The sequence below is a fragment of the Heptranchias perlo genome, chromosome 18 (genome assembly GCF_035084215.1).
Source record: "Heptranchias perlo isolate sHepPer1 chromosome 18, sHepPer1.hap1, whole genome shotgun sequence".
In the NCBI taxonomy this organism is placed as follows: domain Eukaryota; kingdom Metazoa; phylum Chordata; class Chondrichthyes; order Hexanchiformes; family Hexanchidae; genus Heptranchias; species Heptranchias perlo.
Window position 1 is genome coordinate 51,905,353 of NC_090342.1, and position 16,175 is coordinate 51,921,527.

The 16,175-nt window shown below is 44.3% G+C and overlaps 1 protein-coding gene across 1 annotated transcript; it reads left to right on the top strand.

Moving 5' to 3' along the window:
* The first annotated feature begins 215 nt into the window (after window positions 1-215).
* Window positions 216-15,042, top strand: LOC137334867 (transmembrane protein 213-like). The gene is made up of 3 exons (XM_067999908.1): window positions 216-497; window positions 604-681; window positions 12,919-15,042. The coding sequence occupies exons 1-3, from the start codon at window positions 413-415 to the stop codon at window positions 13,101-13,103; spliced, it is 348 nt and encodes a 115-aa protein (XP_067856009.1). The 5' UTR covers window positions 216-412; the 3' UTR covers window positions 13,104-15,042.
* The last annotated feature ends 1,133 nt before the right edge of the window (window positions 15,043-16,175 follow it).

Consider the following 16,175-nt stretch of genomic DNA (forward strand, 5'->3'; position numbering starts at 1 on the left):
TTCTTTCTTTCTTTTGAACAGCAGGTAACTTAGAAAATGCATATCAGAGTGTCTGCTGACACTATGTGGGGACAATGTGTGGTACTGAATAAATACACAGAGCATAGAAGGAAGAAAGATCAGCCACCCACTGAGTTCTTCTAATGTACCTGCATTGTCTTAAGTCTTTCCTCAATTTATGCAATCTCTGACGACATTGCAGCCTTGCTTGAGTGCAATCAATTGTTCTCTTCCAGTTAATGCTGAGCAGGGAAAAGGTTACTTTGACAGTCTGGAGGCAGGGCTAAGTCAGGGACTGAACGTTAAGTTTTTTTTCCGCCTAAGTTTTTAAAGGGACGTCGTTAAGCATAGAACAACAAAAAGGATCTGGCCTGAGGAAGACCTGAAGCCGATTTGTCGTCTCCTCCGGATCATGGATCTCAGAACTGTGAGCCGCTGCATTGCAATCACCGTTCATTTGTTCATGCTTTGTGTAGGCTGGGTTTCTGCCACAGCTGGTGAGCATTCAGACACTCTCAACCTGCAAGAGTTTTCTAATATCATTTTATCAACAGCTTTTAATCACATTCCAAAAAACTGGAGTTGTTGTTTTCTTCTTTTCAGAACAAGCGACTGCTTCACCCAACAGGAACTTAACATTAACAGAGACCAGTAGCCACGGCGTGGATTACTGTGAACAGTGTGAGTATGGCCAGTAGCCGCAGCGTGGATTACTGTGAACAGTGTATGGGCAGTAGCCACAGCGTGGATTACTGTGAACAGTGTCAGTATGGCCAGTAGCCGCAGCGTGGATTACTGTGAACAGTGTATGGGCAGTAGCCGCAGCGTGGATTACTGTGAACAGTGTACGGCCAGTAGCCACAGCGTGGATTACTGTGAACAGTGTCAGTATGGCCAGTAGCCACAGCGTGGATTACTGTGAACAGTGTGAGTATGGCCAGTAGCCACAGCGTGGATTACTGTGAACAGTGTCAGTATGGCCAGTAGCCGCAGCGTGGATTACTGTGAACAGTGTACGGCCAGTAGCCACAGCGTGGATTACTGTGAACAGTGTATGGGCAGTAGCCACAGCGTGGATTACTGTGAACAGTGTCAGTATGGCCAGTAGCCGCAGCGTGGATTACTGTGAACAGTGTATGGCCAGTAGCCACAGCGTGGATTACTGTGAACAGTGTGAGTATGGCCAGTAGCCACAGCGTGGATTACTGTGAACAGTGTGAGTATGGCCAGGGCAGAATACAACACAAGTATTAACTTAAAACACTGAGCGAAAGGTTTCCTGTGTGTGCTAACTGTAACAAAATTGTAAACTTGTTCATAGAGAATAGATTTACGACTTGTCATGCTGAACATGTAGAGGAAATTTCACCCCCATTACAGGTTAAGCAAATGGGATATTCTGCATTTAAAATAAAATTATTAAGAATTGTCCGATTAAAAGATGTCCACAAGTATGTCAGCACTCAGATTAATAATGTTGTGGAAGATCTGTCATACAGTATTAGGATGTCCTGAAGGTTTTGGTTAAGTAAAGGCATGGACTGCCACTGGATCTCAATTATCCACCCTATTGCTTGGCAGAAGTGATTTGACAGGCTGTCTTGGGGTATAGTTATTATGTCAATGCAAATCTGTGTAGGGTGCATATCAATGCAGAAGTGGCAGTATAACTTGGAAGTTAGAAAGAAATACTTGCATTTATATAGCACCTTTCACAACTTCAGGACATCCTAAAAGCGCTTTACAGCCAATTAAGGTACTTTTGAAGTGTAGTCATTGCTGTAATGTAGGAATCGCAGCAGTCAATTTGTGCACAGCAAGATCCCACAAACAACAATGTAATAATGACCAGATAATCTGTTTTAGTGATGTTCGTTGAGGGATAAATGTTGGTCAGGACACTGGGAAAACTCCCCTGCTCTTCTTCAATTGTGCCACGGGATCTTTTACATCGACCTGAGAGGGCAGACGGGGCCTCGGTTTAACGTTTCATCTGAAGGACGGCACGTCCGACAGAACGGCACTTCCTCAGTACTACACTGAAGTGCCAGCCTAGATTTTGTGCTCAGGTCTCCGGAGTGGGGCTTGAACACATAACCTTCTAACTCAGAGGTGAGAGTGCCACCAATTGAGCCACAGCTGTCACCTGACCGTATTAAAGATGCAAGGCCCCTTTGCGTAGTACAACACCAGCTGATAGTAGAAAAACTGCCTTTGTGGTCCATTTGGACTTCCCGGTGATTTAAAAGCTTGTGTTTGAATGCTCCTGGTTGTTGCTGGAGAGGGGAAAAAAATTCCCCCACCTGCTATTATTATTCTCTGCAGATTGCTCCCGGTCTGAAAATGGCATTGGCACCAACACCGCCACCAGCCTTTTGAGATGTCTCTGCGTTTGGGTACAGGCCCAGGTCTGCCCATTCGGGAAAGCCCTGCGAATCCCGTGACTGCCTAGAGGAATACAGATCAGCCCCATCTTGTATTCCAGCCCTATCTTCTTTGTGTCTCTCGATCTTCAATCCCTCCAGAAACCCATCTAGTTACCTCCTGAGCCATTTAAACTGTCCCTTTCAATGGCCTTCCTTGCTTGAGTCAAGGTCCTGTTCATCAACATTGACAACATGCATTTGAAAAATTATTTTTACAAACGGTAGCCACACGTGAGTACGTTAGCAGGGAAATTTACTCTGATCATCATTCCAAGTTTGCTGTGGATGCTGGGTCAATTTAAATTTTCAAGACTGAGATTGATAGATTTTTGTTGGGTAAGGGTATCAAGGGATATGGAGCAAAGGAGGGTAAATGGAGTTGAGGTGCAGATCAGTCAAGATCAAATTGAATGGCAGAGCAGGCTTAAGGGGCTGAATGGCCTAATCCTGTCCCTGAGGATTGTTTTCACTTTTGGTGGGGGCAGGACACTGGCGGGAGCGAATCGACTGAAGTCAATGGAAAAGAAAATCGTCAGGAGCACAACGGGCGGCCAATCCAACCCCACCAGTGCCCCCCTCCCCCACCTGTAAACCTCCCACCCCCCCCCGTGTTCCCTGCCTGTAACCCCCTCTCCCCCATGTCTGTAACCCCTCCCCCCACCTGTAAGCACCCCCTCCCCTGCACCTGTAAACCTCCTGCCCCCCTGCCTGTAACCCCCAACCCGGCCAGTAACCCCCCTCCCCACCCCAGTGAAACTGGAAATAAGCGCCAGATGAAATCTCCCCTCCCCGTTAACTGTATATTAAAATAAAGCCCGCTGCCATGTTAGATAAAGCTTTCACACATTACTCCATTGGACAATAGAATGCTACTAAATGGACAGTTACACTGTCAAAGCACTTCCACTTCTCATTGTGTGGAACCAGCATTGGAAACAAGGGATAAATCCATACAAGCTTTTTTTAAATCGTAAATGTGACTTTTTTTAATCAGCACAGCAACATTTAAGTATATTGATTTTAAATGGTTATTGGAACATAGGAACAGGAGTAGGCCATTCAGCCCCTCGAGTCTGTTCCACCGTTCAATCAGATCATGGCTGATCTGTATCTTAACTCCATTTACCCGTCTTGGTTCCGTAACCCTTAATACCCTTACTTAATAAAAATCTATCAATCTCAGTTTTGAAATTTGCAATTGACCCCCAGCCTCAACAGCTTTTTGGGGGAGAGAGTTCCAGATTCCCACTACCCTTTGTGTGAAGAAGTGCTTCCTGACATCACCTCTGAACTGTCTAGCTCTAATTTTAAGGTTATACCACTTTGTTCTAGACTCCCCACCAGATGAAATAGTTTATCTCTATCTAACCTATCAAATCCTTTAATCATCTTAAACAGCTCAATTAGATCACCCTTAATCTTCTATACTCAAGAGAATACAAGTCTAGTCTATGCAATCTGGCCTCATAATTTAACCCTTTTAGCCCTGGTGTCATTCTGGTGAATCTGCGCTGCACCTCCTTCAAGGTCAATATATCCTTCCTGAGGTGTGGTGCCCAGAACTGAATGCCGTACTCCAGATGGGGTCTAACCAGAGTTTTACATAACTGTAACATAACTTCTACCCCTTTGTATTCCAGCCCTCTTGAGATAAAGGCCAACATTCCATAGCCTTTTAAATTATTCTTTTGTACCTGAAAGTGTTAACACAGCCCATTTTATCATTGCTATGTTTTGAAATAATGTTCCAGCCATTCCTGTATCACTATGTTCTTGGCACTTTGAATACCTACGAAGAGCCTCTTGGTATCTAGAGGAGCTTATCTGATAGAATGGACAGCACTGCAGTAATATGCTGATTCACCAGTCAGGATATCTTTTTAGGGCAAGCTTTTGTCCTGCAGTAACTCGACAGACTTCTATAGTATGGAGTCCAGCCGATTGCAGATACCTCAAACTCTCTCTGTTGGCTGAATTCCTAGAGTGACCAAGCTCGTAGCATCGTAGACCCACAAAAACAACACGATTCTGCTATCGGCGTGTGGGTGCTAGTTTTATCTATGTTAGCGCAGGGAGCTGGTCCCATCCTTGTGCTCCTTGCGGCACTGTTTGAAATGGAGCCGAGTACATTTACATGACCAGCTCCTGACTCTGAAAAACTGGCAGAACACTGCATGGGCATTGTTCTCTCTCAACTGGTTGCTGTGTTAAACGTAAATATGAAAGCATCGTCTGTCGCCGCCCCGCCTCATCGGCTGCTGAAACCCTCATCCATGCCTTTGTTATCTCTAGACTTGTCTATTCCAATGCTATCCTGGATGGCCTCTCATCTTCCACCTTCCATAAACTTGAGCTCATCCAAAGCTGTTGCCCATATCCTAACTCACACCAAGGTCCATTCACCCATCACCCTCTGTGCTCGCTGACCTACATTGGCTCTGGGTCTGGCAATGCCTCGATTTTAAAATTCTCATCCTTGTTTTCAAATCCATCCATGGCCTCGCCCCTCTCTGTCTCTGTAGCCCCTTCCAGCCCTACAACCCTCCGAGATGTCTTGCCTCTTGTGCATCCTCAATTTTTATCACTCCACCATTGGCAGCCGTGCCTTCAGCTGCCTAGGCCCTAAGCTCTGTAATTCCCTCCCTAAACCTCTCCGCCTCTCTATCTCTCTCTCCTCCTTTAAGATGCTCCTTAAAATCTACCTCTTTGACCATGCTTTTGGTCACCTGTCCTAATATCTCCTTATGTGGTTTGGTGTCAAATTTTGTTTGATAATCGCTCCTGTGAAGCGCCTTGGGACGTTTTATTACGTTAAAGGCGCTATATAAATGCAAGTTCTTGTTGTTGTGGTGGACAAAGAGCAGGGAAATGGGATTGTAATAGATAGCTCAGAGCTGAAGCGGGCAAAGACACAATAAGCTGAATGACCTCCTTCTGTGCTGACATTCAGTGATTTCACGGCTCATGTTTATCCAGTGGGTCCTACAAGTCCTTTTGCTGCTTCTGCTTTTCTAGTTGAGAATCAATGAGGCAACAGGGGACCCCCATTGAAATAAACATAAGGATGCTTGGCCCATCTAACAGAAATTTTATTAGTTAACTACTTAAATTGAGGTTCGCTGCTGATAGCAGGGAAAATGTTGTGCAGTAAATGTTATTAATAAGCTTTCCAGTGTTTAGATAATACGCATGGCACCAGGAAGGGTAAAGGGGTTGATTTTTTGACCAAAAAAACAAGTAATTTATTCTAACCTTGCTGGCTTTTTCAAAAGCTGTCTTGTATGAATATAATATACAATCACATTGTTACAGGTGTGCGTGCTTTAAGAGAAAGGGATTAAAGTACAATTCAGTGCCGTGTGACAATGTACATTGCAGCCTTTTTTCCTCCCATCTTCTAAAGTCACTGGCTATTGTTGGGGTACTGTTCCATGGGCGCTGGCAGCCCTCCAATCTCACCCAAGTAATCATTCTTCATATGTGAACATAGACAGCATTATCTTTACCACAGAATGCATCACAACTGAGTCTGATCCCAATTAGCCAATGTGCAAATACACAAACTTTTTAGTAGTGGATCAGGAGCAGGTACTCTGGCTGACAGTTCCCCCTTCTTTGCCCAGAGGATTTGATGATAATTGTGGTGCCCGAACTATTGCTGAGGTCAGATAACTCGTACATGGAGCTTGCTGGTTCATTTGTCTTGGTATGACCCAGGCGATGCCTTTACCCATTTGGTCATCGAGGGGACCTCCCACATTACAGCCTCAAAGGAACACTGTAAAATAGCTTGCAAAAGGCATATGTTATTGCCAACCCTCATTTTTCTCCCTTCACAAACTCCACTCATGCCAAATACTTTCTGCAGGTTGGAGTGCGAGGCAAGTGTCGTTACAACACAGGTTATTGAATTTACAGATTGATATATATGGAATGAAGGTATTAGAGGATTGTTTTTATTCATGATTAGAAATTCTATCTATTCCTCAAAATCAATAAGGTTCTTGAAACGTTGAGGTCAAGCTTTCATTGATTAATGAATTATACACTTAAAATACAGTACTTACAACCACATCTGATGGTTGGGTACTCTAACATGTTACAGTTCAGAGCTCAGTATTCAGGTTGATCAAACGCTTCTAATCCAAATCCTCAATACAATTTGCCACTTTTACACTTTTCGCTTACACCAACTGTATGACAATCCACACATTTCTACATTACATAGTTACACCAAAAGGGAAGAACAACTCCATATAAGGAGAAATGAATTAGACCGGTACCTTATCAATACCTTCAGTTAATAAGCTGATTTCCTCATTAATGAGCTCTTTTTCCATTGCACTAATGAGATCAGTATAACACCTCATTTTGTTATCTTACCACAAATTTCTATCTTGTTGCATATAATTGCTATTCTACCAAGTGAAACATTTATTTATAAGTCGGGTTTTGATTTTGTAACATCCAGCACCAGATAATTCCTCAGAAACCTTAATTAAAAAGATAATGGGGCAGAAATCGCGCAGGGCGGCGCGGCAACGCTCACCGCAGCTCCTGCGAAATTAATTAACAAAAATACTTTCTGCTGGCTCTGTGGCATCAAATTGCTTGAATTTGAACTTTAAACAAAATGTGCGCTATCAACCCAGCCTCTGCGCTGCGTGAGTTGCTGCGCGGCTGGAAAAGTCTGGAAGGAGAAGACACGCCCACAAAATCTGTCAGGAAGAGAAGTCCCGCCCACAGATTCAGGCTGCACTGCTCAAGCAGGCAATGAGCTTCATTCATTTGAAGTTAGTATTCTGTACGTCATTGTAAATAACAAATTTAATTTTTTTTTAATAAAAAGCCAAAGGAATAATTAAAGGGGCAGAGGGGAAAAGTAAAAAAAACATTTTTAAACTTTTTAATCTTTAAAATAGTTTTTTAATGACCAAAAACTATTAAAATAAGGAGTAATATGAGACTCCACATTTTTAAAAGTTACTTTTTAGTTGTTTGACAGTCATTAAGACTAACCGTGCTGTTAAAACTTAGTTTTGCCTTTGAAAGGTCTTCGACCTGAAACGTTAACTTTGTTTCTTTCTCCATAGATGCTGCCTGACTTGCTGAGACTCTCCAGCATTTTCTGTTGTTATGGTAGATATGGGAGTGTCCATTGATGTTATTTATCTGGACTTCCAGAGGCATTCGACAAGATTCCACATTAGAGACCATTAAGAAAAATGAGAGCACATGGAATTCAAGGCAACCTATTAACATGGGTAGTGAATTGGTTAGGAGGTAGGACACAGAGAGTAGGGATAATGGGTTTTTACTCAAATTGGCAGGATGTGAATAATGGTGTCCCCCAGAGATCTGTACTGGAGCCTCAGCTTTTCACTATATTTATAAATGACATAGATGAAGGAATAGAGAGACGTACATCCAAGTTTGCTGACAACAGCACGTTAGGTGACATAGTAAATAGTGTAGATAGGAGCAGAAAGTTGCAAAGGGACATTGATAGATTAAGTGAGTGAGAAAAGCTGTGGCAGATGGAGTTCAATGTGGGAAAGTGTGAGGTCCACTTTGGACCTAAGAAAGATAGATCAGAGTATTTTCTAAATGGTTAAAAGCTAGGAACTGTGGAAAAGCAGAGATTTAGGGGTCCAAGTACAGAAATGACTAACAGCTAGTGGACAGGTACAAAAAAAAATAAAACGGCTAATGGAATACTGGCCTCTATCTTAAGAGGGCTGGAATACAAAGTGGTGTAAGTTATATTGCAGTTCTATAAAGCTCTGGTTAGACCCCATCTGGAGTACTGCATTCAGTTCTGGGCACCACACCTCAAGAAGGATATATTGGCCTTGAAGGAGGTGCAGTGCAGATTCACAACAATTATACCAGGGCTAAAAGAGTTAAATTATGAGGTCAGATTGCATAGACTAGGCTTGTATTCCCATGAGTATAGAAGATTAAGGGGTGATCAAATTGAGGTGTTTAAGATGACTAAAGGATTTAATAGCAATAGCAAAAGCAAAATACTGCGTATGCTGGAAATCTGAAATAAAAACAGAAAATGCTGGAAATACTCAGCAAGGCAGGCAGCATCTGTGCAGAAAGAAACAGAGTTAACGGTTCAGGTCGAAGACCTTTCGTCAGAACTGGAAGATGTTAAGAGAGTTAAAGTTTTTGAGCAAGTACAGATCCAGGGAAAGTGCGCGGGAGCGGAGGGGAAGAAAGAACAAAAGGGAAGGGCTCTGATAGGGTGGAGGGCACGAGTGATTAAATGACAAAAGGGATGATGGTGCAAGGCAAGGGAGGTGGTAATGGGACAGGTTAAGAAACAAAAGATTGATCAGGAATAGCTGTAAATGGCAGCAGCAGAACCATTACCAGCACCAGGTGACCGAAAAAAATGGCAGCAGTGGTTATGATCTGAAGTTATTGAAATCAATGTTGAGTCCGGAAGGTTGCAAAGTGCCTAAACAAAAGATGAGGTGCTGTTCCTTGAGCTTCCAATGAGCTTCATTGGAACAGTGTAAGAGGCCGAGGACAGAGAGGTCAGAGAAGGAGTGGGACGGAGAATTAAAATGGCAAGCGACCGGCAGGTCAGGGTTACGCTTGCGGACTGAGCGGAAGTTTTCAGCAAAGCGATCACCCAATCTGCGTTTGGTCTCCCGAGTGTAGAGGAAACCGCATCGTGAACAGCGGATACAGTATACTGAATTCAAAGAACAAGTAAACCGCTGTTTCACCTGGACGGAGTGTCCGGGGCCCTGGACGGTGGGAAGGAAGGAGATGAAGGGGCAGGTGCTGCATCTCCTGCGCTCGCACGGGAAGGTGCCGTGGGGAGGATAGTGGGTGATGGGGTGATGGAAGAGTGGACCAGGGTGTCACAGAGGGAGTGGTCCCTTTGGAATGCAATTAGCCCGCACCCGGTGGTCCGACGCAGGCAGCACATTAGATTCGTGCTGCCTCATTTACCTGATAGTAGCGCAGCATCGAGGCCAAGCTGCGATGTTCTCTCCCGCTTCGGCACTTCTCACCAGCAGGGGGGCCCAAATCTCGCTGAGTTGCTCGCACCTCTTAAAGGCAACCTGCACCATATATATAAGTGCAAAATATAAGATATGGGTCCGCACGGAGTCTGAACGGAGATCAGACATCTAATGTGTAAAATACAGATGCAGGTCCCGTCCTATGTTTACAAACTGATGAGTTATGTTAAAACATTGAATAAAGGTTGCGCACTACTAAATCCCAAATCTTCCAATCTGCATGCCAGATCTCACCAATCTGCCGATCTGAATTTGTACCAGGTCTGTGAGAGAGCGTGCAGCAAGGTTCTCTGATGGAGCACTAGAGGCCTTGGTCCAGGAGGTGGACAGAAGGAGGGGCATCCTATATCCGCAGGGGGGCAAGAGGCCCTCCAGACGTATGCTCTCAAGGCAGTGGGAAGCAGTAGGGGATGAAGTCAGTGCCAGGCGCAGAGCACCACAAACATGGATGCAGTGCAGGAAGAAGTTCAATGCTTTGACACGAATGGTCAAGGTGAGTGAGGTCAACTGTCAAGTGACATCTCCTACCAACTGCACCACTAGCCGCATTCACTGCTCCACGCACTACACCCCACATCACCCACACACTAACAATCTCTTTCAATCAGTACTCAACTCTTCCAATCAGATGCTTCCTCTCACCCTCACAGATTGCCACTGTTGCAAGCCGCACACACACAACCCACAGGTGACACACACTGGCAACTATTCAACCTTCACATCACTCAAACATCTTGCAGGACACTCACTGACACATGTCTCACTTTCTTGCATGAGAAGGTGGCGCATAACAGGAGGCAGCAAGTGGCAGTGCTCCATGGAACATGAACCTGCTGTCCTCTCTCAGGATGACAGCATTCCTATCCCACCCCTGCCACTCTGCCAGTGCCCTTGCTGTTGCCTGTCAGCTAGCCAGCCCACTCCCTGTAGAGTATTGAAACTTTATTATAGGAACATAGGAAGATAGGAACAGGAGTAGGCCATTTAGCCCCTCGAGCCTGTTCCACCATTCAGTGAGGTCATGGTTGATCTGTGACCTAACTCCATATGCCCGCCTTAGCCCCGTATCCCTTAATACCTTTGGTTTACAAAAATCTATCAATCTCAGATATGAAATTAACAATTGAGCTAGTATCTACTGCCGTTTGCAGAAGAGGGTTCAAACTTCACCCACCCTTTACATGTATAAGCATTTCCTAACTTCACTCTTGCAAGTCCTGGCTCTAATTTTTAGGCTATGTCACCTGGTCTGGATGGAATGTACCCTAGGATGCTGAGGGAAGTAAGGGGGGAAATTGTGGAGGTATGGGCCATAATCTTCCAGACATCCTTAGATATGGGGGTGGTGCCAGAGGACTGGAGAATTGCAAATGTTACACCATTGTTCAAAAAAGGGTGTAAAGATAAACCCAGCAACTATAGGCCAGTCAGTTTAACCTCGGTGGTGGGGAAACTTTTGGAAACGATAATCTGGGACAAAATTAAGAGTCACTTGGATGAATGTGGATTCATTAGGGGTAGCCAGTACGGATTTATTAAAGCCAAATCGTGTTTAACCAACTTGATAGAGTTTTTTGATGAGGTAACAGAGAAGGTAGATGAGGGCAATGCAGTTGATGTGGTGTATATGGATTTTCAAAAAGCGTTTGATAAAGTGCCACATGGTAGGCTTGCTATTAAGATTGTAGCCCATGGAACAAAGGGGGCAATAGCAACATGGATAACGAATTGGCTAAATGACAGGAAACAGAGAGTAGTGGTGAGCGGTTGTTTTTCGGACTGGAGGGGGGTGTACAGTGGTGTTCCCCAGGGGTCAGTGCTGGGACCACTGCTTTTCTTGATTATATATTAATGACTTGGACGTGGGAGTACAGGGCACAATTACAAAATTTGCAGATAACACAAAACTTGGAAGGGTAGTGAATAGTGAGGAGAATAGTGATAGACTTCAAGAAGATATAGACACGCTGGGTGGACATGCTGGGTGGACACGTGGCAGATGAAGTTTAACGCGGAAAAATGCAAGGTGATGCATTTCGGTAGGAAAAAATGAGGAGAGGCAATATAAACTAGAGGGCACGATTCTAAAAGGGGCAGAGGAACAGAGGGATCTGGGGGTATATGTGCACAAATCATTGAAGGTGGCAGGGCAGGTTGAGAAAGCGGTTATAAAAGCATACGGGGTCCTGGGCTTCACCTGACGAAGGAGAAAGCCTCCGAAAGCTTGTGATTTTCAAATATAACAGTTGGACTATAACCTGGTGTTGTAAGATTCCTTACATTTATAAATGGAGGCATAGAGTACAAAAGCAAGGAAGTTATGATGAACCATTATAAAACACAGTTTCGACTACAACTGGAGTATTGTGTCCCATTCTGGGCACCGCACTTTAGGAAGGATGTGAAGGCTTTAGAGAGGGTGCAGAGGAGATTTCCTAGAATGATTCCAGGGATGAGGGACTTAAATTACGTGGATAGACTGGAGAAGCTGGGATTGTTCTCCTTGGAACAGAGAAGGTTGAGAGGAGATTTGATAGAGGTATTCAAAATCATGAAGGGTCCAGACAGAGCAGATAGAGAGAAACTGTTCCCATTGCAGAAGGGTCAAGAACCAGAGGTCATAGATTTAAGGTGATTAGCAAAAGAACCAAAGGTGACATGAGGAAAAACTTTTTTACACAGCGAGTGGTTGGGATCTGGAATGCACTGCCTGAGGGAGTGGTAGAGGCAAATTCAATCATGGCCTTCAAAAGGGAACTGGATAAGCACTCGAAACGAAAAAATGTGCAGGGCTACGAGGATAGGACGGGGGAGTGGGACTAGCTGGATTGCTAGTGCACAGAGCCGGCGCAGGCTTGATGGACCGAATGGCCTCCTTCCTTGCTGTAACCTTTCTATGATTCTATGTCCCTTGGTCCTAGTATTCAAGTATAGGAGACCTCCAAAAACAGGTACAAATGCATCAGCAGCCAGTAGCAATAATCCAGCAATTAATCTGTAACTCCTGCATGATCCCTTTAAATAGGGCTGGTGGCGGGTCCTCCACGCTGTTTAAGACCTGTTCAGCTGTGCGAGGTTAAGACGGTGCGTCGGCTGGAGCGTTGAGTTCCAAAATCGCATCTGTCCCTTTAAATCAGCGTTGCACACTGACCTACTGCATAGTCTCCCTACTTTACATGCTGCCAACGTTCGTTATCAGCGCGTGCGCAAACGCCTTTACCAAGATGGCATCCGGCGCACATCATGCTAGCGGTGTGTGCGCGCATTCCGGGCGTAATTTGGGTGCTTAGGAGGCAGCATTGCGCCTATAAAACGGGCGCTACGTGGCCCAATTTATAACCCCATGAAACTTCAGACTAGGAAATTAACCAAAGTAAAATTTATTACGGTCACATCTGTTTTAAAAGGAAATTATTTTTTTTAAAAAAAGCTTTATCTCCCCTTAGATTATCAGGATGGTCAGGATATTTGCGTGACAGCAAAGCTCTGCTGCCAGCTCGGGGTGGATGAATACGGCTGGATTGCTGCTGCTGTGGGCTGGGGTCTCTGGTTCTTCACACTCATCCTTATTTGTGTGAATAAAGTAGCAAAACTAAGGCCCGATGAATCAGAAAAGTACACTTCACCCTGAGACATGAGAAGCAAACCAAAACAGCAAAACTGGGAAGATACGATGGCAGCATGAGTGGCAACCCGCTACGGTCAATTCAAGGCGAATGAACAATGTTTCAAATACCGTTTTCACTCTTTTACACTGTGGCATTTATGTGGGTTTATTAGGCTCTCAGCAGACTATAGTGAATAAGTGACATGAAACCAAAATAAGAATCTCTTCCAGAAATGGAACTCAACAATTCCTGGCAAATTATTGTACTGGTACACATGACATTTACCTTGAAGCTTGAAACTAACTGGCCATGGATATTCTAAGACTTGAATACTGTTTCCATATCTATGAAGATTGTTTTAAACACCTCTCTCATATGCCTGGATAGGGTACAAAGGATAACTGATTATCTGATAGGTAATTCCTCTTTCTTCTCTATCCTGAAATCCCTCTATTGTAACCTTTCTCATTTCTATTTTATTATTGCTATTCTCAATCTTCCTCTGAGTTTTCATGTCTTGCTCCTCCTAAATTCCAGGTACAATGCTCGTCCACTTTCCTGGTATGTTCACTGTGCTAAAATCAAGATTCACCGCACCATCTCCTACTCAAACTCCTTAACTCTGTCTTCTCTTCCTCCTGCAATCTTACAGGTTTTTAAAAAGCAAGTTTGGCTTCAATTTCTTGACATGCCTTGTCTTCTCTTCCACTCTTTCCAATTTTGGTGATACCTGCAGTGTGGGTCAGATCCTTCACCCAGATTTCTCTCAAAACATGTCAGGGTCTTATTACAGTACAACTCACTTCACATAATCCTGGCAACAATCAGATTTGACTTACGATCCAATGGCCTTAATATTACACCCCTACAATGAGCGGGAGAGGATCGGGGTGGGGGGGGGCGTTTAAAGAATTAAATACAAGGTAGATGTACCCAACACGCTGGCGGCATGGAGAGGCGGGACACTTAATTAACATATTTAAATCGGGCTCCCACTGTGCAATTGGGAGCCCGATTTAAAATTGACTGTTACTGCATGGATTTCCCAGGATTCGGGAAACTCAGCAGTGAAAGGGAGACAGGAGCTGCCGGCTCCAAATGGTAAGTGTCTTTTTCAGCACTCCTTGTGGGCCAGGAGGATCAGGAGTGCTCCTCCCAGACCCCTCAAGGAAGTCTTCGGCCTTCCCCAGCCCGGATCGCCAGCCTCCACCACCTCCCCACCCTCCCCACACCAATCGCAGCCTTTATCCCCCTCCCGACCGTGGCCTCTCTCTCTCCTCTTCCGATTGTCCAAGCCTGTCCCCAAGAGTCCCCGGCTGCGGCCGCCTGCCGCTGGTGTTCCCTCCCAGCCGCCAGCCAGGCTGTCAATTTGGCCAATGGCCAGGCGGGAAATGGAACAAAAAAATGTTAATGAAGTCCTGCCATTAAGTTCAGCAGGACCTCCGCGTTCCTGGCCTTGCCGGGTTCTTCGGTTATTTTCGGCCTCCCCCGCACTCTCCCTGCAAATATTGGGGCCAATATTTTTCAGGCACTGAGCAGTTAATTCACTACAGTGTTAAATACTGAGGTTAAGCTCCAAATTCTATTAAAATCAATGCCTTCCATTACAAATCTAATATTTCAGACTTGAAGTTTAATACAGAAACGCTCGATATGGCATTTCCATTAACCATCATTGAAATGGTGCTTATAATAGTCCTATGGGAAATCGGCTTAACTCATGTGAGGAAAACATAAACCATTAGTGTTACTGTGAGCTTCCAACAACTACTTCCTTCACCTGTTCTCAGAGCCTCCAAAGACAATCATATCAATAGCTACAAAGTCCAAAGGACAGAGGGATGAGTGTAATGGGGTAAATGGACTTTTTTCATGCATGTATTTTCTTATAAGAACATAAAAATGTTCCATGATCATGGAACCTGTATATTTTAAGCTTGGCAATTAAATAACTGAACATTTTGACTCTGTTGGTTACCTTTTGTTGCCATTTAAATGGTGCTACTATACCGCAGATACCCGTTTAAGACCAGTACTGCTTTACATTCACATCTGATGGTGCTAAGTATCTACTCCAGCTCGTAGACCTAGTTTCCCAGCTGCTCATACATCGCTTTGCTTGATTAAAGTATTACATTGACATCTTGTATCTTTTCATCACCTCACCCAATATAGCACTAAACCATACAGACAATAAGGTGCTGATCTCAGTACGGAAAATAGCATTGGCACAATTGACCTCAGAGCCACTCGTGGTGAAGCCCCAGGTATCAGTATAAAAACGGGAGCGGAGCAGAGACAGAGTAAGAGTTGGAACAGTATTAGGTGGGATCAGACTAAGGGAAAATAAGGTTGGTGAGCTGCAGGCGCAAATAGCCGCATCGGAATATGATGTAATGGCGATAATGGAGACCTAGCTCAAACAAGGGCAGGATTGGGTATTACAATATTCCTGAATACAAGGTATTCAGGAAAGATAGGGAAGGAAGAAAATGAGGGGGGTGGCAGTATTGATTAAGGAGAATATTGCAGTGCTGGAGAGAGAGGATGTCCTTCAGAGGTCAAAGACAGAATCTATTTGGTTAAAGCTAAGAAACAATTGAGGTACCATTACACTACTGGGTGTATTCTATAGGTCACCAACTAGTGGGAAGGATGTAGAGGAGCAAATTTGCAGGGAAATTACAGAGAGATGCAAGAACTATAGAGAAGTGATACTGGGGGGCTTCAACTATCCTAATATAGACTGGGATAGTAATAGCGTAAAGGGCAAAGAGAGGGAGGAATTTCTGAAGTGTGTTCAGAAGAACTTTCTTGGTCAGTAGGTTTCCGGCCCAACGAGAAAGGAAGCATTGCTGGATCTGGTTCTGGGGAATGAAGTGGGTCAAGTGGTCAGTGGGGGAACATTTAGGGAACAGTGATCATAGTATCATAAGGTTTAGATTAGCTATGGAAAAGGACAAGGAGCAATCTAGAGTAAAAATACTTAACTGGAGGGCAGCCAATTTCAGTGGGTTGAGAACAGATCTGGCCCAGGTAAATTGGAATCAAAAATTGGCAGGCAAAACTAAAATTGAACAATGGGTGGCCTTTGA

Excerpts from the sequence above, each read along its gene's own strand:
- LOC137334867 (XM_067999908.1), top strand. The coding sequence starts at position 413 with ATGGATCTCAGAACTGTGAGCCGCTGCATTGCAATCACCGTTCATTTG. Across the intron at positions 498-603 it reads CTGGGTTTCTGCCACAGCTG|AACAAGCGACTGCTTCACCC; the intron begins GTGAGCATTCAG and ends TCTTCTTTTCAG. Across the intron at positions 682-12,918 it reads CGTGGATTACTGTGAACAGT|ATTATCAGGATGGTCAGGAT; the intron begins GTGAGTATGGCC and ends ATCTCCCCTTAG.